The following is a 27,881-nucleotide window of genomic DNA, read 5'->3' as shown; positions in this document are numbered from 1 at the left end:
CAAAAAATGTGAATAAAACTGATTTTATGCAGTCATTACTGCAGCACTGTTCTCCTTCAGATTGCACCAGCATTAGGTTCAATATGGCTTCAGATAACAAGCCTTTTATTGTAGAATAATCTTCTGTCTGCACTGTACTGTTGAAAGAACTTTCAAAGAAACTTCAATGAACAGTTATCAGAAATAAACTCTTGAATTTAGCTTACAGTTGTACGGTGCAGAGGGTAACACTGCTGCCCTCCATCCAGCAGACTGAGGTTTGATTTCCTGCTTGGGACAGAACCAAGAGTCCTTAGGCAAGACACATAATGCTAATTTAACATGAAGAGAGTGTAAATTACTGTAAATATTTATTTAAACAAATAAACCTTAATAAGGATGACTAAATTTATCAGCTGTTGAGAAAATTAACAAAATCTTATGTTGGCTTGAAATTTTAAGTCCTCCCAAAAATTTATTTTATATAGTCAGACGGACAGAATGAGTCCAGAATTTTGTTTGGATAGCAACTATGCTAGCTAATGCTCTAGCTATTACAGCTGAAAGACATCATCTAACCTAAAAGAGTTTTAATAAGTTACCAGTCACATTTCAGCTGTATAAGTTATTGCGCTGGCTTAGTAGTTTACATGCTATATAAACTATTGACAATCTACCTGTTTCAAACGAAGCTGAAGTTGGCTTCTTATTCACAAAAATATTTTCCATTCCACCTCAAATAGTGCAACAGTTACATTCTACCACCTGTACACCCACCAGAATGCAACATTTTCATGACTTAAGGTGGAACAGAAAGACTCGACCGAAGGACTTGCAAGCCAGACCCTCGAGACTCGCATGAACTGATTTGCTCTTTACCCACCACCACCAACCTCCACCACAAGCTAATTCACAACCTCTATGTTTATAAGATCTACACTACACTAGAATTTATTATATTTTTTACAACACATTCATTGATGTAGTTCAATACTAATTCAGAGATCCCATCTCATCTCACCTGAGATCAACTGACCTGCAGAGTTCAGATTCAACTGGAATCACTAAAACCTGCTCTCGCCTTACAAAGTTTATTTATTTATTTATTTATTTTTATTTATTTTTTTGAAGTGTTACCAGTTAACTTTGTATCTGCAGCACTATAAATGATTTTTACACTTAGAAGCTGACAAGAAGGCAAGTAGGTCTACTAAGTAAAACCGATTCATATGTTGATTGTTGTCATATGATAATAAAGGCTAAGGTGAACATTACTGAATGCATGAAAACTCTTGGCTAACTAAAGCTTATTCCATATTTGTGGACATTTATCTGATTACAGCCTATTTTTTTCAGTGTGTTAATGGCTGCTATCTAAATGGCTAGTATCTAAAGCTTCTCAGCAGCTGACACAACAGGCTTTAATGTTCTCCAGTTTTAAACTCAGCTCTGTCATACAGTTATTAATTTGGGCTGGGTGCGAGAGTGAGGCCAGTTGTGCTCCCTTGGACTCCCAGCCATGGATGAATGCAATTTAGCATGTTTGGGTAACCAGAGCAATACTGACAGGTCCAATGACCTGAAAAAAGTAACATTTGACTAGAGAGTTTTCAATGGTCATTCAAACTTCTAATTATTTGCACCCCACATCTGGTTTCTAAAAGTCTGCATGAGCGTCTGAAAGAGGCAGCTGGAACTGAACTCAACAGTGTAGATCCCTGTGGATGAGGACTGAAACCCCTGTAACGAAGTTATACCTTTAAACCACAGGGTAGGAGCCTCTTGTGGCAATACCACACTGGTTATTCTTGTTCCTGGACATCTTGATGTAGCCCTTTTCACCCCAGTTTACACCCCAGCTGCAAAACAAATGTTGGATATTTTTTGTCTTCTGAGTAAAGCACATTTCCCTACATCCCTGACTGTTATGTGATCAGGAATTGTCTTCTTTATTGTTTAGCTAACTTGTTTACCTGTTCTTGACCAGCCAGTAGTCCTTTTTGAGTGCGTCAGTGCCGTAACCAACAACTAGCACAGCATGAGTCACCTTATTGTTGCTGCAGTCTGGCTCATCATACACACCTACAATTCATACATTATCTACATTATTCATACATTAGCATCTATAACATTTGTGCTAACAGACTAATAGCACAAAGGAACATAAAGAGGAGAACATCTGAAACATTATTATTATTCAAAAATTAACTGGCTTGATGTTCAGAACGGATTTACATCAAAATTAATTCTGGAATCTATTTTTGCATTAATTCAGGGAAATATATTAGGCATCTTGATGTTAAAGCAGCAGAATTTCATGTCTAATGAGACAGAGATCTTAGTGACAGAAGATGTCCCTTCAGATGAGCTAATGCTAAATAGTCAGAGAGCAATGTTACATTAGTTCCTGAGGAGGACTCATTGTCTTTTATGTGAGGTCTGTCAGCAAGTTTTAATGAAATAATACACAGAATTGCATGTGTATGAGTGCATTAATATTTATCTTTACACGGTGTTTATAATCCCAAATGTGAGTGTGCTACAGTCCTGTTTAATCTGGTAACTGTCAGCAGCTAAGCTAAGAAGCACCAACTAGTTCGATTAACTATAGATGACAATCCTAAAATTGTTCTGTAGCCAATAAGTAAGTATAAGTCTACCTATGAATAGTTTTGACACTGAGCTGTTTGAGCTGAGAGTTTGGTTTTGCAAAGCTTTTTCCATTTCAGGAGTGAAAAGAAAAGAAACAAAAATACACGTATGTCTCAAACACAGCATATTGTAATGAGTACAGCAGGACTGGTTTCTGAGGGTTACCTGACTCATAGAGCTGGAAGCTGTGTGGGAAGGCATTTATAGATACAGAAATAGGTCCAATTGTGGCCACGGCGAGCTGCAGAGCGTCTTCTGTGGGCTTCGCCTTTTCATAGCCTGAGCACTTAGCCCAAGCTTTCTGTTTTTTAAACCTGCACAGCCCTGCCTGAGGAGAGATGGAAACAATCAGGATGGGTTGCCACTGTAACGTCCAGGTGGCCTGCTAGGATGGAGTAATTAGAGCTGAGCGGTGAGAGCTGTGGACGCCTTACTTAAGGGGTGCCCACACACTCAGTCTTGAGTTCACCTTACCAGAAACACCTCACTCTGACTCATATCTGGTAACCTTGGTAAAACAATCTCTGACATTGAGTCTTGAGTATTGCCTCTTTTGAGCTACTCCCCAGCGTAAGTATAAAGAGGAAAAGAAAGAGGAAAAGAGTATCTTTTATTTGTTCAAGAATCTCTTAGTGAAAGAGGATTTTGTTTTTTTTTATTTTGAGAAGCTCTTAGTGATTTGAGAATGTTCTTTGTAAACCCTTTAGTTGGCATCACCCCCACTCTTTCAGGTGGTGTGTGGTACAGCACATTGGTTCCACAATGTAAAGGTCAAGTTTTGATCCTCCCTGGTGACCAATCTCATTTTTTTGTTTATTACACTTATGTTCAAGTTCTTAGTTGAGTTATAATTTCTTCTCAAGCCTTTACTGCTCTGCACTTGAGGCCAGCCTCTAGTGCCCGCCGTGTGGTATGTCTCTTGGTGCTCAGGTTTACCATTACAAAGGTTGTGCCTCACACAGGGTGAACCAACTGATGTGTTTCAGCTACTCTTCTGGTTAAAAGTCCAAATGGATAGTTTCAAAAATCAAATGTACAAAAATTTCCTGTCACTTCAAATATATATGAACAGACAAACAAACATGACCAAAACAAAAAAGTTTTTCACTGGAGCTGCATGCCCAAATCATCACATGCTTCTTTGCAACACTGGTGTAAAAATGGATGAAATGTTTAGACAATATTCAAAAAGGGTACAGTTGGCTTTCATTACTTGTTAGTTCCATTAGCATTGTAGCTCCACTGTAAAGTATATAAAGCAAACTTCAATAACTACTGGCATCATTAACTACGGTAGCCTCACCTTGGCTTGATATGGATAGGTGCTTGCTTTCTCCAGGCCTCCACTGGACTTGATGTACTCAAAGGCCTTGTATGCCAAAACACTGGTACAGCCATGGTTTCCAGAACTCCAGGAGCAGTCCACCAGCTGTTGCTCACTCAAACTGACCAGCTTCTTTTTCTTCTTGAACATCTGACCCTCGAGTGCACCCGTCTGAGAGAGAGAGATAATAGAAAACAAAGGGAGGTGAAACAATGGAAATGCTAATAGTGTGTTTTCCTAATAAAATAATGCTCTATTTAAAGTTCCCCTCTTCCACAGCAACCCTACTCTTACTTTTACTTTTACCTGTGTTCATCCACAAGCTGATAAGATGAATATTATTGATATCTTTACCTTATTTGTTTCCATAAGCAATATTTATGCGAGTTCCTTCATTGCACTGGTAACTTGGTCAGCTACCTCAGATTTCAGGATTGTATTTGTTAAAAATAATTATTACAATAAAACATTCTGAACTTTATCGCAATTTGCATGCAGTAAAGGCCCATGTGTGCTTGGTTCAGAGCGTAATTTGTATTTTTATATTTTAAAAATCTGCAGTAGCTCTGCTTTGTTTAAGTGAACGCTATATTTTCATTACAGCTGCTGGTCACTTTAGGGATGCTTCGCTTAAAAACATGCAGGTTGAGGTGCAAAGAGGAAAAGTGTGTGAGAGTTTTAGGCCAGTTCTGAACCCCAAAGCAAACTAATACTTTTGTGTGTGCCTTTAAACAAAGATTGCTTTAATGTAATAATGAAGTTTATCAACCATTATATCTCCTCCTCAGTGGGGGAATGAATGGCTGTAATGAAAGACAGTAAAATTGTCCAAATATATGGGGCGCATGTATGACAGTAATATTCTTATTCTCTGTCCCACCTGTTTTGCACAAAAAATATTTCTGATTTATTTTACACAAGTCCAATTTGCTAAAAATAGAAGCCTGTGGCAGCACCTCAAAGGCAGAGGTCATGAGGGGTAGGGGTAGCAGTCCTTGACCGTGATCTTATTTATGTCCCAGTAGTCAATACAGGGCCGGAGACCCCATCTTTTTTTCCTACAAAGACAAACTCTGCTCCTGCCGGAGAAGCAGAGGGTCAGATGAACCAATGGGCAACGTCCTCTGGAATGTACTCATCCATGGCCTCACAATCAGGACCAGACAGTGAGAACAATTCAGCCTGGGGAGCTAATACCAGGGAGAAGGTCTATGGCAATGTTGTAAGACTGATGGAGAAGTACGAGCTGGGCCTTCTTATTGAAGACCTTTTGGAAGTCCCAGTACTTCGGGGGCATTTGAGAGTGGTCAGGGCTATCCTGACCAGAAGATGGGGGATTTGTTACACAAAGGTTGCAATTAAACTAGAAGTAGGTCTGGCAGTGGGGGCTCCATGAAAGGAGTGAACGAGTAAGCCAATCCAGATGAGAATTATGGTGTTGGAGAAAAGGAAGGCCCAACACTGACTGCAGATCTGTTGCACTGATCAGAAAAAGGAGATCTGCTTTGTGTGCTGCCCAGTCTGCAGCAAGAGTAGCCTAGTCTGAAGAGGGACCGCCCTGACGGACTGTCCATCCTGATGGGATGGGGCATAATATTTGAGGTGGGCTTACAGAAGAACAGAAGCATCCAGCCTCTGGAGTCCTGCATCATTCCCACGGCCTATTGTTTAGTTAAGGGTTAACATGATCAACTCATCTAAGCTGAAATACTGGTCATGAGGAGCAAGTTGCTCCCTGAGCTCCTCCCTCAAACCTTAATGGAGGGCCATTAGTGCTGCCAAATTCCAGTCATGTTTGGTGGCTAGTGTGTGGGACTCTGCATAATCAGCCAATAACCTTTTTCCCTGACGGAGCCAGGAATCTCACCTCTGCAGACTGGGTGGTCATAGACATGGTGCACAGCTGCCATGAAAAGGTCTGCAGAGTTGTTGCTTCTCAAGTTGCTTCTCCCACATGGGGGTTGCCTAGATGAGGGCTCGCCCCATCAGGAGGTGAGTTTGGTGTGGTCAGAAAGATAGCTATGCAGAAAAGTACCTCATCCTGACTGTGATGGTGGATTTGTGATACTGTGAGACTGTTTTTCTTCCAAAGGCCCTGGACATTTTATTCAGATACATGGTATCAGGGAATGCAACAAGTACCAGCAGATATTAAATCAAAACCTGACTGCATGGTTCTTTGAGCGTTCATGGGTCCACATAGAACCACTGTCTTTACTAAAGAACTCTTGAAGAATCAGCGTACAATTTGCTTTGATTGTAGCTCAGATTGAGACAGAGTTACAAATAACTAAGCAATCCAATTTGAAAGTTTAGAAGTTTGGAATAAATCATATTTTCTTTTACTTACTATTGTTTTGAAAAGTAAAATACTGATTAAGGGCTGCATGTGTGAACAACACAAAGGCTGAACATTAGTGGTAAAAGTAACCTGGTAATGTTCCAGGTTTTGAGCATGACAAAGCCTTTGGTTAGCTGAGTGTGTTGAGGTTTAGTTTCATTTCCAGTCAGTGGTCAGCATAGGGTCACGTGACTGTGAGATTACAATATCTCTTCTTTTCATACCATGTTTTGTATGTATGTCACAAAGGCTGAACATGAGCATAGAGTCATATGAATATGAGATTACAGCATCTCTCCACATCATATTTTAAACATGCACTCAGATTTTATTTGTAAACCTCTGTTTAGAAAACGATTCATCATTCCCTCCTAAAAAAGGTACTTCATGTGGAAACAGGTTAACTGGTGTTATTCAACCCAAATAAATACTTCAAAATGAAACAATGCAAAGCTAAATTGTTGTTTAGATTACCCAAAACAATATTTTACATAATTTCCAAACATACATCACACCAATTTTGCTATTTTCTACTTTTTGCACTGTGTGGAATCAAAAGCCACAACAAAAACATAATTTGAGAAAAACATGCATTAAATCTGTCATGTGATCACTGGTAAGTTTATATTATTTTAGTAGGTCAAACATACAGCTGTTTATCATTAGCATAGTGATGACAGGTAAGGCTATGTTTATGTGTAACAGTATTGGAGCCTATATTATGAGAATAACAGCGATCCTAAAACAGAGCCTTGTAGTACACCATACAGTGCTTTTGTACAAGCAGAAGGTCTGCCGCTTAGATTTGTACAGATGTTCAGTCAGCTGTCAATCAGGAAGGATCTAAAGCTTCCCTGTGATTCCAAGAAAGTTATTATTATGATTTATGGGATCAAATACTTATAAAAGAAAATAAGAAATATAATGTAAGATGTTTATTTATTTTTTACCTTTCTGCCTGCCGCACCTCCTCTGGAGCTCTTGAGGGATCTCTACTCTTGATGAACTGAGACAGAAATGAGAAACAGGGAGGCAGTGGGGTGATGTTGGAGGTGCAAAATGGGTGGTTTGAAGGAAGACGAGTTTTATATACAGTCCTCCTCCCAAACTTTGATTATTTCATTACCCCATTTTGTGGCATTCTTTCTTCTGCCTGTAAAGACTGAAATGTAATGGACTGGTGCAACATAGGATTGTGAATCAGAATCACTTAATTGCACCCACATATAGTAGGAATTTGTTTTCGTGGAAATTCTGAAGTTTAGAGCATCTCATTAAGGAGCAATGAGATGATGAAAATTATTTCAAACAGCCAGTGCTGTCAGTTTTGAACAGTCTGTTTATTATTGTGATCTCAAACTAGCTTAAGTCCTTTACCTGATCTGAAGGACGCTTTCATCATGCAAAGAACCATTTAAGCATGCCTATGATTCTTTGAACGTTCATGTTTCTAAATAGAACCGTGGTTTTTGCTAAAGAACCCTTGAGGAATCATCTTTTTTAACACTTAAACAATTGCAGGTCAGATTGAGACATGAACCTTTCAATATAGAAGGAAAAGTGAATATAACCCCTTAAGTGGCCAGGATCCATGCGCACAGGCTTCTATAATTTAAGAATAACTAGTTTGCTTTGATTTTCATGTAAGGATTAACAAGCCTTAAGATGTAATAAGCCTGGGAGTTTAAAGGGTTAAATGAACAGTAGGTATTTTCCTTCTCCTGTAAAGGTTTTGTTCCAACAGCAGCAAAATGTTTGAAAGGAGAATAAAGAAGAAAATAATGCATAAAAGAATGTTGTGCTTTTGTGTGCAGGAAGGCATGCATGTCATGGGTTAACAGGCCTGATAGGGTGAGAAAGGAGGCTCTAAAGTGGGTCTGTCAGCAAGAAAGTTCACACAGACGTTTTAGTTCTGCTTCAGTTTCATAGAAAGGGTTAAACCCTAAACCTCAAACATCCTGTTTGACTGAATTGCACCTTGTTACATTCACCAAGTCTCTCTCTCTCTCTCTCTCTCTCTCGTCTCTCTATCTATCTATCTGTCTGTGTATTCTCAGACACTCTCTTTTTTTCAGTATTTTTTGTATTTTTGTGGTAAGTGGTAAGGTCTACACTGCGCACAGTGGCCACTACTGCACAAAGGCAATGCAGCATGAGCAGCAAAGCAGGACATTTGGAATTTCAGTGCTGAATTTAAGAAATGAAGTAGTTCATGCTGAGGTCTTCTTTCCGTCCTGTTTACTGACATTTTAATATAATCATAAAGTACCATTTAAGGGCTTCATGTGTGAATGACACCAATACTGAATATTATTGGTAAAAGTGACCCTGTAATATCCCAGGTTTCAAGTGTAACCTTTGCTTAGCTGAGTGTGTTGAGGTTTAGTGTCATTTCCAGTCAGTGGTCAGCGTGGAGTCATGTGACTTTAAGATTACAACATTTCTTCCTTTCACATCATGTTCTGTGTGAATGACACAAAGGCTGAAAATTAGCAGTACAATGACACATTATGTTTTAAACATGCACTCACAGATTTAATTCGTAAACCTCTGTAAAACTGGTTTATCAGTTCAACCTAAAAAGAGGTACTTCAGGTAGAAACAGGTTAACTGGTATTATTCAACACAAAATTAAAATGAAACAATGCAAAGCTAAATTGTAGTTTAGATTAACAAAAGCAATATTTTACATTAATTCCAAACACACATCAAACACTGCTCTTTTCTTCTTTTTGCAGTGTAAGGAATCTAAAGCCACATCAGAAACATTAGCACTGAGAACTTCTGAGCATTCCTTCATCTGCCAGTAAAGACTGAAATGTAATGGATTAGTGTAACATAGGTTGGTGAATGAGAATCACTTTATTGTACCTGCATATAGTAGGAATTTGTCATCATCATCATTATCTTTAACTGCTTAATCCAACTAGGGTTGCGGTAGCAGTTGGGTGAGCAGAGAATCCCAGATGACCCTGTCCCCCGCAACTTCCTCCAGCTCATTCCGGGGGGACTTTGAGCAGCTCCCAGGCCAACTTGGAGATATAATCCCTCCAGCGGGTCCTAGGACGACCCCCGGGTCTCGTCCCAGTAGGCCGTGCCTGGTAAACCCCCACCTGGAGGCATCCAGGGGGCATCCTAATCAGATGCCCGAACCACCTCAACTGGCTCACAAGAGATCATGTACCCTGCCCCGGAGAGGGTTACCAGGACATACCCAGGAGGTAGTAATTCTCAAGTGTCTGGTGGCCCGGCAGCCAGTGTAACCTAAGGTCCAAGCATGGGGGACCGGTGCAGTGCCGTATAGCATTCAGCATGAACCACTTTGCAGACATCAGGAGAACCTACACATACAAACCCCAATGTCAGCTTTGAGGTTTATTACAAAATATGATGTTCAGTAACTATACTTTCATCATTTGGGAAGTAGGCCAAGAAAAGCAAAAATGTGCAAATGTGACGGCCAAGACTTTGCACAAACTTGTGGTTTGAGGGACTGTGAGTGTTGCTCTACAGTTTCTCATTAGGTTGAATGAATAACTGACTCTAAATGTAGGTATTGTGATATAAACTGAATCTGTTCTACAGTTTCTCAATAGGTTAAATGAAAGACTTGACAGAAGGACCCTTGAGACTCGACTCTGACTCACCTGAATTGACTTGCTCTTTACCCACCACCACCACCAACCTCCGCCCCAAGCTAATGTATAACGCAAACCCACTTATGCAGTTTTGATGAAGATTCTGACATTCACCGATGCTTTCTTATTTGGGATTTGCTCTTAGGTAAGAACAGAATCTACTCACACTCAAGAGCACAAAGGTGAGAACAGTTCTGCGCTTTCAGAACACGTCATGAATCAGACATAGACTTTTTTTAGGACCTTTCTTAAGAACACATTTGAGAAAAAACTTAAGAGAAGAAATTGGTGAATTAATTTCTTTAATTAATATATTTATTTTTTATATAATATATATATATATATAATATATATATATATTTCTCTGTTCATCCAACAATATGCTGGCAATAAAATTTAGGGGAAAAAAAATTGCCTTTGCAGGACACTCTTATCCAGAACAGCTTCCAGTGTACTAGTGTTACAGAGGTTACAGAGCGTGTCTTACTCAGTGAGGCTTACTGGTACAGATGATGTGCCTGGGCAGGGAATCAAACCCCAGTCTGCTGGGTGTTGGGCAGAGGTGTTACCTGCTCTGCTCTTCTAAAGACCAGAATGATAATGTTTTCATTGTCATTTCTATTGAACACACTATGTCTCAACACATATTCAATGAATAATGCTAGGTTGACTGATTGATTGACATGATTGACTGCCTACTAGTCCCAAACTAAATGTCCCAGAAAACTCCTCAAACTGTTGTCCATTTAACAGAGGCCCCGCTCGCACCTCAATGTGGATTTTATAAGCTCCCCCCATCAGGGTAATACTACAATACTGGTGGTAATAGATTGTTTTTTAAAATATGCTAGTTAATTCCAAAGAAAAACATACATTTGGTGTGGAAATCACAGAAGCCCATTTTCATGTGTTTAGATTTTTGGGATTACAGGAGGGCAGTGTCTCAGACCAAGGAACCCAGTTCACATCACAGGTGTAGAATGCCTTCTGTACTTTGATAAACATCAATGTGGGCCTCACATCAGGTTTTCACCAGCAGTTTAGTCAGGTTTAGAAGCTTGTATAAAAATGTGTGGGTTTAATGGGGCATGATGATTGACAGGTGGTGCTGGGCATTGCTTCATTAAATGCCCCCTTGATGCTGGGCCTGGGACGATGAGTCACGCTTCCCAGCCCTCAAACAGACTCTCACTGTCTTATAGACTCCAGTTCCCAAGATGCATTCACCATTCACATGACCTAGCCATCCACTCATCAGTCAGTCAGCAGATCCCAGTCACCTCAATTCTAACTGGTTTCACCTGCACTGCAAAAAAGGGTGTCTTGACAAGTACACTTATCTTAAATATAGTCAATACACCTGATATCTCTTCTGTTGAGATTGTTGTGAGCTTAATTTAAATCAAATCTAGAAATAAGCTAGAAGATCTGATAATAAGTGTACAACCATCTCAAAATGGGAAATATTAGATATATCGACTAGATTTAAGATCATTTCACTTGAGAAGATACCATTTTTTTGTAGACTGTTTGCTCTTGCATATATACCTGTCTGTTTATCTCTCTCATTGTGAGGTATTGCCTCTGTCTACCAGTGCACACTGAGCCTTCTGTCTGTAGTTTGTTTTCTAGTTATGACCCTGTTTTGTCTACTGTTGTTGATTCTTTGATTTACCCCTTTGGCTAAGGTTACCGGTTGGTTTGCTTTTTGGTTTAGATCCTCATCTGTTTACTCATTACTCTTTTTGTCTGTTCCTATGCACCGTGTTTGGCTATTCTTGCTTTTATCCTGGTCTGGAGTTAACCCTACTGTTTCATATCATTCTCCTTTTAATAAACCTTTTGTTTATTAAACAAAAAGGTTTGTTTTACATCTGCGAGTGTCTGGTTCATCAGCCCAGCGTTACACAATGTCTCAAATGTGCAAAAGCACCGAACCGCATGAAAGCCATTCAAAGAGATCAGAGCCAGCCTTAGTGTCCTCACAAGGTGGTGTGATGGAGTCACCTACTTAACAAGTAGACCTGACAAGTAGACTTGCATATTAAAACAATTCATTTATATACTGATGTAAACTCTACATAACGTTTTGCTGCTGGATCTTAATGTGTGTATGCTGGTGTGAGGTGTTGGAATGAATTACAGCCATTATAGATTTTGTAAATGCTGAGAGTTTATTTTGTTTTTGAGCAGTCAGAAACAGTAATATTTCACACTGAGATTAGTTTTGTATTTTCAGAAAAGATAGTGGTTTAGCTAATGCTAATTCTACTTTAAAATAACTGAAAAAGAAATGTAATGTAAAGGCAATTAAGAGATAAATGTCAAAAGAAAACTTTTTTGCTGCACTGGTGAATAAATTCTGTTCAGTCTGTAAAACTCATTCGCTTTCTTGGGGTGTTTCAGGTTCTCTCTCCAGTCTGTAAACAAAAATAAATAAAATAAATAACAGAATTAATTCACATGAACTGCTGCATCCTTAATTTTCATTCTTATTTATTATATTTAGAGATACAACATATTTATTGATGTAGGCCATTTCTAATTCTGAGATCCCATCCCAGCTCCAGCTTAAACCTTTAAACCACAGGGTAGTAAGCATATGTGGCAATACCACACTGGTTCCTCTTATTTCTGGACATCTTGATGTAGCCTTTATCACCCCAGGTAACACCCCAGCTGCAAAACAAATTACTGTGAATGTTGGATATTCATTTTGTCCTCTTAATCAGGCACCAAACCTTCCCAGACCATGTTGCACTTCTGTTTACCCTTCCAACAATCAGGAACTTTCTTAATGTTTTGCTAACTTGTTTGTTTACCTGTTCTTGATCAGCCAGTAGTCCTTTCTGCATTTGGCAGTGCCATAACCAACAGCCAGGACGGCGTGAGTCAGGTTAGTGCTGCTGCAGTTCGGCTCATCATACACACCTGTAATCATTCAAGTTAGCAGCTTTCAATTAGGATATTCAACGATTAACTAATCAATTAAGTATCTGGTAAATCAGATAATAATGCAAGCTTAGAAATCAGGCAAATCCAGACACCCTGAACAAGCAGGAATATTCAAAGGGATAGTTTCAAAAAGCAAATTTCTAAACTTTTTCTCTCACTCCAAATGTAGATAAATGGTGCCAAAACAAAAAAAGTCTACACTGGAGCTATAAAGCTCACAACCAAGACCCCAGCAATTAGCACTGGGCGATTCTGAATTGATTCACAAATGTCAAAAATCGATTTTCTAAATATTTATAACGTATTTTTGACGAAACACAAAAGGCGGAACTTGGAAGTGCAGAAGTGCAGCGCCCGGACAATCTGTGACAGCACATAACAAAAACACAACTGGATGAGCGAGAAGTCCGACCGGCACCCTCTGCATTAAAAGCTAGGTTAGGTCAGGAGTCGACAACTCAAATGTTAAGAAGAGCCATTTTGTCATTTCAACAAAATATCCAAACCACCTTGGGAGCCACAACATTTAATGTCCAATATATCTCAGTATGTGATAATGTTGTAGCATAGGCTAAAAATATAAATGAAAACTCGGACTTACTTTGCTCTGCTTTAAGCTTTAGCTATAGCCGCTTTCCTCCCATCTCCACCAGAAAACTTTTCCTCAAAAGCTGAACAGTTTCTTGTAAAACATCTCTCCATGTTCAACTGTTTTACGAGGCTGAAGTCGCTTCTTATTCGCCAGCTTCTTGTTCGAATTTTCCCGTTCCACCTTAAATTCTGCCTGAGGCACCAAAATGTAAATGTGGCACCATTTAAGGTGGAATGTGAAAATTAGAAAGAGAAGCTGACTTCATCTTCGCAACTTTTTAGTGTTTGACAGTCTCTCATTGCAGGTTTAACGTTCCAGGAAACCAACTGCGCTGCTTATAAATGCAAATAAGTCCATTCATCTCCAAATGTTCATCTTAAATCTCTTTGCCTTTTCATGCACTACTAGCCAGGCGAGACTGCATTGCAATGTCTGCAGTCTGCACCCCAGATCTCAGTCGTTGAGAACCAGGGCTTTCGCGCTATGTTGCACACTTTGTAGCCGAGATACAGGGTCCCGTCTTGAGGATATTGACACAGCGATCCCCCACTCTCTACAACGAGACCAAAATTAAAGTTACAAAATAAAAAAAAATATATAAAAGAAAACGGGTAGGACGGCTGTGACATGTGTTGCTTGGACATCTATTGCTACTGGATTTTATGTCACCGTAACAGCACATTTTATCACAGATGAGTGGCAGCCAGTGTTTCCTGTGCTCCAAACGAGAGCAGTGAATGAGAGCCTTCTAGTCACTGGGGCAGTACCCCTCTTGTCACTGGGGTGGTACCCTCAAGGATACATCTCAGTACCTTTAGTCAGGGAACATAATTGTAACATAATACTCCACATACCCCGTCTCGTCTACAGGCTTTTTATTTTATTGTTCTGTTTTAAAACTTTGGGTTATGAAAAGGTTCAAATACCTACTTTTCACCTGGAAAAACCTATTTAAGATACACAATTGAACCTTAAAACCACTGTTGTACCTTTGAGGTACATTTACATTGTTTTACCTTAATGATCGAAAAATGTACCTGCACAGAACCTTTATTTCTAACAGTGTACCTACATAAAGAACAATCCAATCCCTCCAGAGATTTTCCACTCTAGTTCATATTATTCAAAGTAGTAGTGTTCAAGGAAGGGTTGTTATGTTTGTAATGTGTAACATCCTGTCTTATTCCGTCTTTGTCTTTCTCTGTTTTAGCCTTGCTTTTCTTGTTTCCCAGTGCCATGTGTTTTTGTTTATGTCTGCCATGTGCCTTTTTTTTCTTGTGAAATGTGCCTTTGTTGTTGTTTTGGCCTGTCTACTCCCTGGTCCGGCCCCTTGTCACCTGCCTGTAGTCTGTAGCCCCTGTTATTAGTCCCAGGTGTTTCTTGTTTCCCCTCAGTGTATTTATTCCCTCTGTGTTTGCTCAGTCCCTGTCACGCTTATCTCCATTCCCGCTGCCTCCCAGCCTCCAAACTCCATCTCCCAGAACACCTCACATGATCACATCACCTCTGATCTCCTTCACATGACTCTCCACCGGTCTGCTTCACCTGACTACTGATTACCCACACCTGTTCCTTGTTTCTTGTGCTTGTTAATTTGGTATTTAAGCCTGGGCTTTAGCATAGGATAGTTCCAAAGTATTGACTTTCCAGAGCCTTCCAGTCTGCTTGTTTGCTTCCTTCACTGTATATGACCATTGCCTCGTTTGTTTTTGACCTTGCCTTTTGCCTTGCTCTCTCAGTATTGTTGTGATTTCTGATTCAATCTTGTTTCCTGGACTTTGGCAATGGAAGCTGCCACTTCAGAAGAGCTTCAGGTGAGCTAATGCTAAATAATAAGAGCAACTTCACATTAGATACATATGAGGATTCTTCATCTTTTATTCAAAGTCTGTAATAAAACAATACCAAGAATGGCATATGTACAGAGTATTGATGTTTCTTTTCATGAAGAATATTTTTAATGCCAAATGTAAGCGCTTTACGTTCCTGTTTAATCTGGTATCTGTCAGCAACTAAGCTAAGAAAAGATAACCAGTTAGCTAACAGATCTTAACATATTCTGTAACATGAATAACTATAATTGTTTCCAAATTCGAGTAGTGTCTGACAGGTGGAGAGATGAGTGTGTAGGGCCACCACATGAGACTAACATTCGAATGTTGCATTCCACCTTTTTCTGCACAGTAAAAATATTTCGGATTTACTTTAGTTGTTAAAAAATGTTTCTAATTGAAAAGGGGCGTCCCAGAATAATAAGCCCCTTTCAAATAGGTTAACTTAAACATCTAAGTTTGTTTGGAAATATCTTGATATATACCGAATTTTAATTATACCATGACAAATATTTTCCCATACCACCCAAAACTACTTCAAATTATTCGTCCATCTGGTTCTCCCTCTCTGTCTGTCCTGCTGTAACTCACCACACTGAAGGCCCAGCAGGCCATACAATGACACTGGTCCTTAACCTCAGTCACATAGCCTTTTTTCCTCCAGTCCACAGTCCTGGGAAGAGCTGCACCCTCTACCGGTTGGAAGAATGTAGTTGCATTATCAATCTCACACTCCTTGAAGGATCCCAGGCAGCCCTTAAACATCTGCTGGTACTCCTGGTTGTCCTGTTGGAGAAGAAGAGAGAGTTGCGACTTCCCAAAAGTAAAATATGATTACTGAAGAGCACATAATCAACAGAGTTGAGAAAAGATTCAGTGAATTGTGCAATGAAATGTCTAAGTGAGATCTCACCATGTCTGCAAAGTGGTTCATGCCGAGTCTGTAGCTTTCGATGCCCTGGTCAGCCAGCATGTTGTGCTCCAGGACCAGCTTACGATTGTCCAGCCAGATCATCTTATGCTGAGTCTCTTCTTCCACTGAACCATAACTTTTCATACAAATCCAAATAAAAAAGACCCATACACTTAATCACCCATAATGACAATAAAAAACATGTTTTAAGAAAAATTAAAAATCAAAAGTTGAAATGTGTTTCACAAAAGCCTGGGCCACTCCGCATTGCATCCAGTCACATCCTGTCTAGAACACAACTGGAGTCCATTTGCTGCAATTTGAATTGAGTGGACATAGTTTGAAAAGGCACACATCTGGTTCAGTAAGGGCCCACAACTTGCACTGTGTGGGAATGTTGGGGTGTGGGGATTGCAAAACTGCACTAGTCTACGTGTAGCGTGATGGTTTAGAGGCTAAGTTCCCCTCGAAAAGATCAGGCGGGGCTCCAAAGTTCGACTTACACACACGTGATATTTTATTTGCACACAAGCACGCAAAAAGTGAAAGAAAATATTGTAACCATAAAATAAATGGGCTGCAGGGCAACTAAAATGACTAAGACAGAAATGGATTATTTCCAAGCATCTAAGCAGTCTATTACGGATATTCCTGGCTAGGCGTCAGCCAGGTTGTGCCGGCGGCCGCAAGGCCATATAGACACATCCTCTCTCCTCCCCCTCAAATGAATTTCACCCCCCTTTTAACACCCTAGCCCCACCCCATCTGGTTAACCCAAACCATTCCCCAGGGCTAGTGAGGGGATACACAAAACAAACAATAACCAAACAACTTCAGGACAATAAACACAATACAAATAATACACATAACAAGAAGCTTCCTTTTACCGGTAATCACACTCTTTTACATTAATTTACCCCTACCCTTTTTCTGTCTCTCCCCCCAGGTTCTCGGATCCCACCTCCCCCCTCCTACACACAGCCATGGGCTCTACCGGCCAGTATAAGGGAAGCCCTGGAAGGCGCCCGCACTCCCCTGAGGATCAGGACAGAACCAGGTAAGTATTTCTTCTATGTACATTTTACCATAGTCTAGGTTTCACTCCAGTCGTTGCCCCCCTTTCTATGCCCTGGTGTCCTTTCACAGTCTTTGTGATGGGACAGATTTACTGACCCCATCACACATCCCCCCCATTCAGCTAGTCACTCGCTCGACTAACGTGAGAGGAAGTCTGCAGTCACATTTTGCGTACCTTTTGGGTACCGCACCAGGAACTTAAAAGGTTGCAACGACAAATACCACCTAGTAATCTGAGCGTTGCTGTCTTTCATTCTCTGCATCCATTGCAATGCACGATGATCAGTCTCAAGAATGAAGTCAGAGCCCATTAGGTAGTATTTCAAAGAGTCAAGAGCCCACTTCACTGCAAGGGCTTCTTTCTCGACCGTCGAATAGTTCACCTCTCTCGGAAACCCTGATGCATCAGTCTGGACCACAAACTGTTTCTCAAAGTCCGGGCTGCTCAAAACTGGGTCTGTACAGAAAACTCTCTTTAAGGTCCTTGAAGGCAGCATCACATTCTGCTGTCCATTTCACCCGCTGCGGCATGTCCTTCTTGATCAGGTTAGTCAATGCTGCCGCCCTACTGGAGAATGGAATGAATCTCCGGTACCAGCCAACAAGACCCAGGAAAGACCTCACCCATCTCTTTGTGGTTGGGGCCGGAGTCTTTCGGACAGCTTCTACCTTGTCGACCTGGGGGCACATTACCCCACCCCCTAGGACATAACCCAGGTATGAAACTGAACCTTTAGCCAGGTTGCACTTAGATGGGTTGGCTGTCAGGCCTGCATCTGCGATCTTCTGCAGGACCACCTTCACATGCTGCACATGCTCTCCCCAGCTTGCACTGTATATCACCACATTGTCAATGTAGGCAGCTGCAAAACCTTCTGTTCCTGTCAACACTTCGTCCATTAGCCTTTGGAATGTCGCGCCCACTCATGCAGGCCAAAAGGCATAACAGAGAAATGGTACAGCCCAGTTGGCACTCGAAAGGCCGTCAACTCGCGAGCTGCAGGACTGAGTGGCACTTGCCAATATCCCTTGCACAAGTCCAGCGTTGTGAGGAACTTTGCCGTTCAATCAGCTCATCAGTTCTTGGCATGGGGTATGGGTCGAAGGCAGATACCGCATTGAGCTTGGAGAAGTCTATGCAGAATCGTAGGCCTCCATATTTCTTGGGTACTAGGATGACAGGACTACACCACTCACTCTTTGATGGCTCTATCACCCCCAGCTCCAGCATAGTCTCTACTTCCTTTTTCAAATCAGGGATCAAGCGTGCTGGCACTCTGCAGTTCGTCTGTCTGATGGGATCCGGTTTCAGCAGATGGATGTTATGCTGCATGATGCTTGTCCTGCCCGGCTCCTCCCTGAAGAGGTTTGGTGGAATCACGCTCATGAGCTCTTTCTGCTGGTGAGTGTGGAGGTGTGACAGCTCAAGTGGGGTGCTGGTCCCTCCTGTACCTGGGAAATATTGCTCTTTGTTCTCTTCTTCGTCTCCAACTGCTCTCACCTATAACTGTTCAGCTGTGTTCGGCTTGGCCTCTCTCCACTGTCTCAGCATGTTGATGTGGAAAGTTTGTTTCTTTTTCTTTCTATCAGGCAGCAACAGTTCATAGGTGGTCTTACTGATCTTTCTCAGCACTTCATATGGCTCCTGCCATTTGGCTAACAGTCCCGTGTCAGATGTAGGAAGAAGAATGAGTGCTCTGTCCCCTGGTTGCAGCTCTCTGTCTTTTGCAACCTTGTCATACCATTGCTTCTGGCGATGCTGGGCTACCTCCATGTTGCCTCTGACCATCTCAGTCAGCTGAGCCATCTTGTCCCTCATTTTGAGCACATGTGACAGCACATTGATCTTTTGTACGTTGCCATGTCCCTCCCAGGCCTCTTTTAGGACATCCAGCAGGGCCCCTAACCTCTCTGCCATAAAGAAGCTGGAATGGCGAAAATCCAGAGGACGCTTGGGGTACTTCTCTGTAGGCAAAGAGTAGATATGGCAGCCACATGTCCCAGTCAGCTCCAGTCTCTGAAACAAACTTCTGAGCATGCTTTTGAGTGTCTTATTGAAGCGCTCAACCAGGCCATCAGTCTGGGAATGGTATGGGGCGGTCTTTATACCTTTTATGCCTAACAGAGAGAAGACCTCTTTAAGCTGTTTAGATGTGAAGTTTGTACCCTGATCTGTTAAAACCTCCCTTGGTATACCCACTCTAGAAATTAATTGAATCAGAGCGTTAACAATTTGGCGTGTTTTAACCTTCTTGAGTGCGAAACACTCCGGGTACCTTGTTGCATAATCACAGACCACAAGGATGTAGCGGTTGCCTCCCCGACTTCTGGGGAGAGGTCCTACTACATCCATGGTTATGCGTGAAAAGGGCACGTCTATTATGGGCATGTTAATCATAGGGACCCTGTCTGCCTTCTTCTGAGGGGCTGTTAGTTGACACTCTGGGCATGTTCTGCAAAACTCTGTCACATCTAGGTGTAACCTTGGCCAAAAAAATCGGTTTGCTATCCTACTCTGAGTTTTGTCCTGTCCCAAGTGGCCTGCCCATGGCTCAGAATGTCCCATTTTAAGTACTCTATGCCTCATACATGTAGGTACCACTAGCTGTTCTACATTGTTCTTTATTCTGTATAAAATGTGTCCCTCAACTTGAACTGGATGTCAGTTTTGCCCAGGCTGTTCCCATGACTACATTTTAAAAACAGAGGTTTAAGAGACTCATCCTGTTCCTGTAGCTCCCTTATGTTACCAGGTAACACATCTATGTTACCATCTGGCATACTTAAAGGTTCTGCCATGGTCGTGCCTTTAACCTTTTCCTGCCTCCTTTCCCTACAAGACCTTCTGATTTTAGGGGCTTCATTAAAAGGCAGCTCTTGCAGTAATTTGCTGTTTTCAGCCTCATTTAGCTTAGCTTGCATTCTAGTGACTACAAAGGTTTCAGCTGTTTTGTGTTTAGACGCCAGTAAGTCTATCAAAATAGGCAGATCTCTCCCGAGAATCACGGCATAAGGTGTTTTTTGTAGAACGCCAACATTCAAAAGGTAAGTTTGACCATTAATTTCAATGTTCACATCTGCTGTTGGGTAGATTTGCTCTTCCCCATGGATACATTTCACTCTGAGCTTAGTCTCATGTTTTAGATGGATTTTTGGCACACATTTTGCTGACACTAGTGTCTGACTTGCTCCTGTGTCTATTAGAGCTTTAAACGTTTTGTTGCCTATTTTTACAGCAATAACACTCTCTTTAGTGTCTTCAGCAAGTTTAAAGCTATTCTCCTTCCTGGGTAAATAACACAGTTGAGATGAACTATTTTGCACTGACGGGCATGCATTCATTTTGTGTCCAACTTGGTTACAATTAAAACATTTAAAGACTTTCTCAGGGTGACATTTTCCACTACTCTGATCCCTCTCTGCATTTTTATTAGTGTTACGCCAGCTCCCCTGTGTGGTAGCTTTGCTAAACTGCAGTTTTGGACCACCCCTTGCCACACCCTCAGATCTACCTGGCGCGTAGCGATGACATGGTTTGTTGTTGTTTCCCAGTTTGAATTCTCCGTCCACCATTCTCGCTGCAGCAAATGCTTCCGCCATTTCCACTGCTTCATTGGCTGATGATGGGCCTCGCTCCACAATCCAGCGTCTTAGCTCGGGACTCACCATGCTCAGGTACTTAACATAGTCAAATACTGTTTGATGTCGTCGGAATCTTTGAGCATTGGCATCCTTGGTGTCGGCCATATCGTGCTCACAAAGTGCTGTTGTTGCAGTGGAGTTTCCGCACCTCTTCTCTGGACTCCGCTGGCAGTATGCATGCTCCGGAGAATCTGTGACTCTGTCGGTTCGCTCGACTCACCACGCTCTCCACTCACGCGCGTCTTTGCACTTCTGCTTGGAGTAGACCGAACTGATGCTGCATTGTGCGCCACCTCTGCTCATTTTTAGCTGCTTCACTTCGCAGGTGCTCATCTTTTGCCCTCTACTCTCTGATGAAGCTTTGTAGCATGCTGCATACTTGCTCCATGTCGCTAGTTGAGCCGCTCGGTGTCGCTTCAGCCAGCCGGTTTGTCGCCTCTTCTTCTACCACTGTTTGCACATCTTGTTGTGCGCTTTGTGATGAAAGGGGTCTCTTTGAAGCCATCCTTTCAAGTAATGAGGATGTCTTGAACTTCACGCTGGCACCGTCTGCCTCTTGTCGTTTGCTTGCGTTACTCTCCAAGACTTTTTCGCTGCCACCATTTGTGGGAATGTTGGGGTGTGGGGATTGCAGAACTGCACTAGTCTACATGTAGCGTGACGGTTTAGAGGCTAAGTTCCCCTCGAAAAGATCAGGCGGGGCTCCAAAGTTCGACTTGCACACACGTGATATTTTATTTGCACACAAGCACGCAAAAAGTGAAAGAAAATATTGTAACCATAAAATAAACGGGCTGCAGGGCAACTAAAATGACTAAGACAGAAATGGATTATTTCCAAGCATCTAAGCAGTCCACTACGGATATTCCTGGCTAGGCATCAGCCAGGTTGTGCCGGTGGCCGCAAGGCCATATAGACACATCCTCTCTCCTCCCCCTCAAATGAATTTCACCCCCCTTTTAACACCCTAGCCCCACCCCATCTGGTTAACCCAAACCATTCCCTAGGGCTAGTGAGGGGATACACAAAACAAACAATAACCAAACAACTTCAGGACAATAAACACAATACAAATAATACACATAACAAGAAGCTTTCTTTTACCGTTAATCACACTCATTTATATTAATTTACCCCTCCTACACACAGCCGTGGGCTCTACCGGCCAGTATAAGGGAAGCCCTGGAAGGCGCCCGCACTCCCCTGAGGATCAGGACAGAACCAGGTAAGTATTTCTTCTATGTACATTTTACCATAGTCTAGGTTTCACTCCAGTCGTTGCCCCCCTTTCTATGCCCTGGTGTCCTTTCACAGTCTTGGTGATGGGACAGATTTACTGACCCCATCACACACTGCATTGTCATGAAGTCCAAGGAACTGTCTGTGGATCTCCGAGATCGAATTGTGGCAAGGCAAAGATCAGGGCATGCATATAAAACAAGGCTTTGAGTGTTCCTAGGACCACAGTGGCCTCAACAATTTTGAAATAGAAGAAGCTTGGCACAACCTGAACCTTCTTAGAGATGGTCATCCAGCCAAATTGGGCATCAGGAAAAGAAGGGCCTTGGTCAGGGAGGTAAAAGAGCTAAAAGAGCTCCAAAAGGTCTGTGCAGAGATGGGAGAACCTATTGTTTAGACAACCATCTCTTCAGCACTTCATAAATCCGGCCTGTATGGCAGAATGGCGAGACGGAAGCTTACTAGGGAAAAATGCTTCATGGAGTTGGAGCAAGGTGAAGAAAAACATTCTCTGGTTTGGTGAGACAAAAACTGAACCCTTTGGGCAGAACAGCAAGCATTCTGTCTAGCAACAGGCACTGCACATCACCTGGCTAATGCCATCCCTAAGGTGAAACATGGTGGTGGCAACATCATGCTATGTGGGTGCTTCTCAGTAGCAAGTAAAGGGAAACAAAAAAATGCAGCCAAATACATGACCATTCTTAAGGTAAACCTCCTTCAGAGTGCATGCAAACTCAGACTGGGGTAACAGTGTCTCTTTCAACATAACAATGACCCAAAGCATACAGCCAAAACAACACCAAAGTGGCCTTGGGGCAAGTCTCTGAATGTTCTTGAGTGGCCCAGCCAAAGCCAGCCCTGGCCTAAACCCCATTGAACACCTATACAGATACCTGAAGATTGCCTTAAGAAGATCTGCCATGAAGAATGGCATAAACTGCCCAAATCCAGGTGTGCAAAGCTTGTAGAGAAGTATCCAAAACACTTGCAGCTGTAATTGCTGCCAAAGGGCTTCTACAAAGTACTGAATGAAAGCTCTGAATACTTTTGTGAATTAGAAAATTAGTTTTCTAAAAGCTTTAAAACCATGTTTCACTGTCATTACGGATGATTAAGTATGGATTAATGAATAAATATCCAATTATATTGATTCAAAATCAAATCAATAAAACAGTAAGGTGTGCAAAAAGTCATGTGGTCCAAATACTTTCATATATATTGTGGTGGTGGAAAGATGGAGCCACCGTGACCCCTCCCCCACACAGGTGTGAGCTGCTCCTTTCCCCTGATATAGTGCAGCTGTGACTAATGAGAAGAGGAGCACAGCCACCTTTGAAAATGAGCTCTCTCTGGAGAATAGAGGGAGCGAGAAGGAGAAAAAAGAAGAGGACTCTTTGCAGGCCGACGCTAAGTAAGCCGACGCAGAGTTAAGTTTCAGTTTTGTTTCGTTTAGACACGTGTAAATAAAGCATGTTTGTTCACTTGCGTTGGTGTTTGTGTGTGTGCCTTTGTGCTCTCATTGGGTTTCCCAGTCAGTGTTTTGGCCCTTCCTCTGGCCATGCCACACTGGTGGAGAATGTGGGCCCCGCTCCTTTCTGGGTGGGTCCTGTGACTGGGAGCCGAGTTAGGCTCAGAGGCACGCCACAGCTACACCGTGAGTGCCATTAATTTTGCTTTTTTCCGTTTCGTTTACAAAAAGAAAAATGCCAAGAGCAAAGAAAAGAAAGAATAGAAGAAGCCAGAGCCAGCGACTTGATCCCTTCTTCCTGGTCCCATTGAAGCTCTTCTACTAGGCATGGAGCAATCAGCTCGACAACCCAAAGGAGACAGCAGCGGATTGGCTGGGCTGATTTACCAGCCTCTACGCTCCTGAAGGAGAGGCGGTACCTGGCACCGCCTGAGTTAGGTGGGTGTGAGAGGTGCCCAAAAGAGTGAAATCGGGCAGCGGAGTGTGACAACACTGAGCCGGGTTATTGCTGCTGTTGTGTCTGTTGTGATGATGAGGAAAGCATGTCCTTTGAAGTGGCTGAGCTCCCACAAGCCACACAAGATGTGCTCGAGCCCAAGGAGCTCTTGCTGTGGCTGCAGTGCTTTCAGCGTTGGATGGGGAATATGGCACAGAGAAAGCCCCCTTCCCTGCCCGCCCTAGTCTGGTTCGTCCCTCTCCCTCCCGTCTGGACACGGCTTATTCCTCTCTCCCTCCTCACTGCACTCTGCTGGATGAGCCAGGGTTGTCGATGCCCCAGCCCCTCCCAGCATGTCCATTGCTCGCACCTGTCCCTGTGCCTGGTTTTGTCTTTCTCTGCTGTGGGCCAGGTTTGCAGGGTGGAGGAGGTGGGCCTGGGGAGTGTGGACCCCTGGCTGGGGACGAGGTCTTCCCCTGGCCCAAATAGCTTCAACTTCCTGATTGATATTTTTGTATTTTTTTTTATCGTATTAAGAAGTTGAAAGATGTAGATTATGAGTTATGAGTAAATAAAGAAAGCTTTATTCAAAAAATGCTCACGTTTTCATGTCACTACCAAAACACCACAGGTGGAGCCATATTTTAGCCACGCCCCTGCATTTTAGAGCAGGAAGTGAGGCTGCATCCTTGTCCCCTATGGCCACATGGTGAACAGTTAGATCCCATTGTTTTGAAGTAAATGTGTCCCAAAGTCTAAAAATCTTAACCTCAATCCAAAACATAATCATAATCCTCACTTTGGCCCAAATTCTAACCCTAATCATAACCTCAATCCAAAATTTAACCCTAACCCTCTGAGAGAAAATATTCTCAACATATGCTATTGTCCCTTATATTATTTTCTTAAGGTCTATACCATGTTCATTGTAGAGTTTAAGCAAATGGCAGAAAGGTGAAACTGGTTGCACTCTCACCTTGCCCCTTTGTTTGTATTGAAATGACCCTTTGTCTCACAACCTTAAGCTGATAACAGTCACCCCCCTTATCTCTACCCCCTACATCTCTATTCATATTCTCCTTCTGCAACCCCTCCTTATCGCTCCTCAAACTCCTTTTCCTCCTCCTTCCTCCCCCAACCCCCAGTGTCTCTACTTAAACCATGTCAGACCATGTCATCAGACTGGACTAGACTAGACTGGTGACCAGACCAGACTAGTGACACACTGATGACCAAGCTGTGTCCATGCATGATTGTCCGCATGCACATGAATAAGACTAGACTCCTGATACTGCTGATTGACTGTTGATGGACCACGCTGTACCCATACTCTGTATGTGGAAATAAACTCCAGTCAACGCTGAAGCTCCAGTCTCCTGACTCTTCCTGCTGAATTTCTAACACCTCACTCTGGCCCTAGTCTTGGGGCAGTTATGGGCTGGAGGTTAGGGAACCAGCCCTGTGACCGGAAGGTTGCTGGTTTGATCCCCTGAGCCGACAGTACGTGACTAAAGTGCCCTTAAGCAAGGCACCTAACCCCCAACTGCTCCCTGGGTACTGCGGATAGGGCTGCCCATCATGATGAAAAAATATCAGGTATCAGAATAAAAGTACTGGATGTATTGTGAGCTAGTTTCTCCTGGATGCCTCCAGATTTATTAAATTCCATCAAAATCATACCTGATTCAACAAAATAATTAGAAACCTACAGTTAATAAAGGAGAGGTTTGAAAATGGTAAAACAAACAACAATTACTTTCATTATTATATTATTATATATATTAATATATATTAATATACATTATTATATATATATTAATATAATTTTTATTTATTCTAATGTTTTTGTATCATTTATGTTTAAATTACCACCTACTGCACAAATAAATAAATTTTAATTTGCTATTCTTTCAGATATACACATATATATTTATAACTATAATAAATAATATGTAAGACTTTATCCTAATTAAAGATTTCTCACCAAACTTCAGTTTCCAGGTGTGGAACTCCTGATCCTCCAGAGAAACACTGGCTGCACCGGCCACAACCACAAGAGCAGAGACAGCGAGCAAAACCCTCATTCTGCCGAGAGGAAGTCTCTGAGGTGATATTAAGGAAATGGTTACATTAAAATGCATTGTTGACATGTTACATGAACTAGATTTAATATGTTACTTCCAATAAGCAAAACCTAACCTTACCCAACCTTACCCAAAATCTAACCCTCACTCTGGCATTAATCCTAACTCTAACCAAAAACCTCAAACCAAAACCCAACCCTCACCCGTGCTGTGGTTATGTTCTCACCTCCAATAACCCTAATCTACTAATGCTGAGTCCAAAATTGATCCAATTTTTATTCTATTTTGCCCAATTAGTACATGTTTTATTAATGAAATCAACAATTATCAATTGTTCATTTAACCCGTTTATGGAGGCCTCCTAGTGGTCATCACAGCTCACAGTATTCATCTCATAACTTTTGAGTTACATTGTAGATAACTGAGAGTGAACTCCACCATTACATTTAAAGTTACTCAGCATCATCCACTTTAATTTTACACTTCTTTTTCAGCGTCATTGTTTTCACAACAATGCGCAGGTCCAGGTGCGCAGTGGCCAGACCAGCTCTCAGTCCTGAGCGCCAAGGCGGGGCACAATAAATAGGTGCCTGAACAGGCAGAGAAATGTAAATGGCTAGGTTTTTCATGACATCTCAAAAAATGCATGCTCAGAAACAAGAGCTAGATGCCAAGAACAAGAGGCTATGAAGTCCTGGTTCAAACACTGTGGTGTTGTAATGTGACAGAATCAGTCAGACACTCACGGTAAAGCACAAGAAATGAGGCTTTACTTGTAAAGGGTTTCACAAGAATTGTAGTTGGTCATCTTGTAGCGTAGGTCAAATCCAAAAGAGCAAAAAGACAAACAAGGACAAACATAACAAAAGAAACCAAGTCCAAAAAGGCAAAGACATAAAGGCAAAGTCAGAAAACCCAGAAACAGGGTCAAATACACAAAAATGGCAAACAGGAAAGATTAAATTAAGATTAAGTGACCCTTATTAGTCCCACAATGGGGAAATTTCACCTCCACATTTAACCCATCCGTGCTTTGAAACACCACATACACACTAGTGAAGACAAACACAAGGGGGCAGTGAGCACACTTGGCTGGAGTGGTGGGCAGTCCTATCCTCAGCGCCCGGGGAGCAGTTGGGGGCAGTTGGAAATGCTCAGTACTATGAGAAGCAATACCTCGCAACTGGCTTACTCTAAAACGCACGCTTTTAAACTACACTAGTGGTCATATGACACATAGAACAGGTGCAAGACATCCATTTTCTGGTGATTGTGAATGGTGATTGGAGGATTGAAGAAATTCAACAGTCATGTAATCTCCCACAGGATTCTGCTAAATGTCCATGTGTGAGTCAAAGCTGGAAGGATGCGAGACAGGTGTTCTTAAAAAAGTGGACTTGGACCAATACTTAGAAACTGTCTGCATTTCAAATCACTTACAAAGTCCCATCTCTTTCTTCCATTTCCTGTGACAAAGTTTTCGCAATGAGCAGTGAATGACAGTATTGCTATGTGCCACTGTGCAACAGACATTTTGTCGCTTACCATGCTCACCATCTCTCCTAGAGAGGGAGATCATTTGACCCAACTCCCAACACACCCACATGCTGTGAACATGACCACACGACCCCTGGCACAACTAACAGGCAGTCTGGTACACTATGTTCGAGGGTCTCCTCGACCAAATTGGCCTCATCATAGAAAAT

General features: G+C 42.0%; 1 protein-coding gene across 1 annotated transcript; it reads right to left on the bottom strand.

Annotated features, from left to right (window-relative positions):
• Positions 1-1,738: 1,738 nt before the first annotated feature.
• On the bottom strand, positions 1,739-26,339 carry LOC118823559 (cathepsin L1-like). Its single transcript, XM_036593251.1, has 8 exons — positions 26,076-26,339; positions 16,508-16,514; positions 16,227-16,362; positions 15,905-16,099; positions 3,935-4,126; positions 2,797-2,959; positions 1,953-2,061; positions 1,739-1,838 (listed from the first exon to the last, which is right to left on the bottom strand). The coding sequence occupies exons 1-8, from the start codon at positions 26,239-26,241 to the stop codon at positions 1,739-1,741; spliced, it is 1,068 nt and encodes a 355-aa protein (XP_036449144.1). The 5' UTR covers positions 26,242-26,339.
• Between the last annotated feature and the right edge of the window lie 1,542 nt (positions 26,340-27,881).

The sequence above is a fragment of the Colossoma macropomum genome, unplaced genomic scaffold (genome assembly GCF_904425465.1).
Source record: "Colossoma macropomum unplaced genomic scaffold, Colossoma_macropomum, whole genome shotgun sequence".
NCBI classification, from domain to species: Eukaryota; Metazoa; Chordata; class Actinopteri; order Characiformes; family Serrasalmidae; genus Colossoma; species Colossoma macropomum.
Note: the sequence above shows the minus strand (reverse complement) of the source record. Positions and strands in the feature narration are given on the sequence as shown.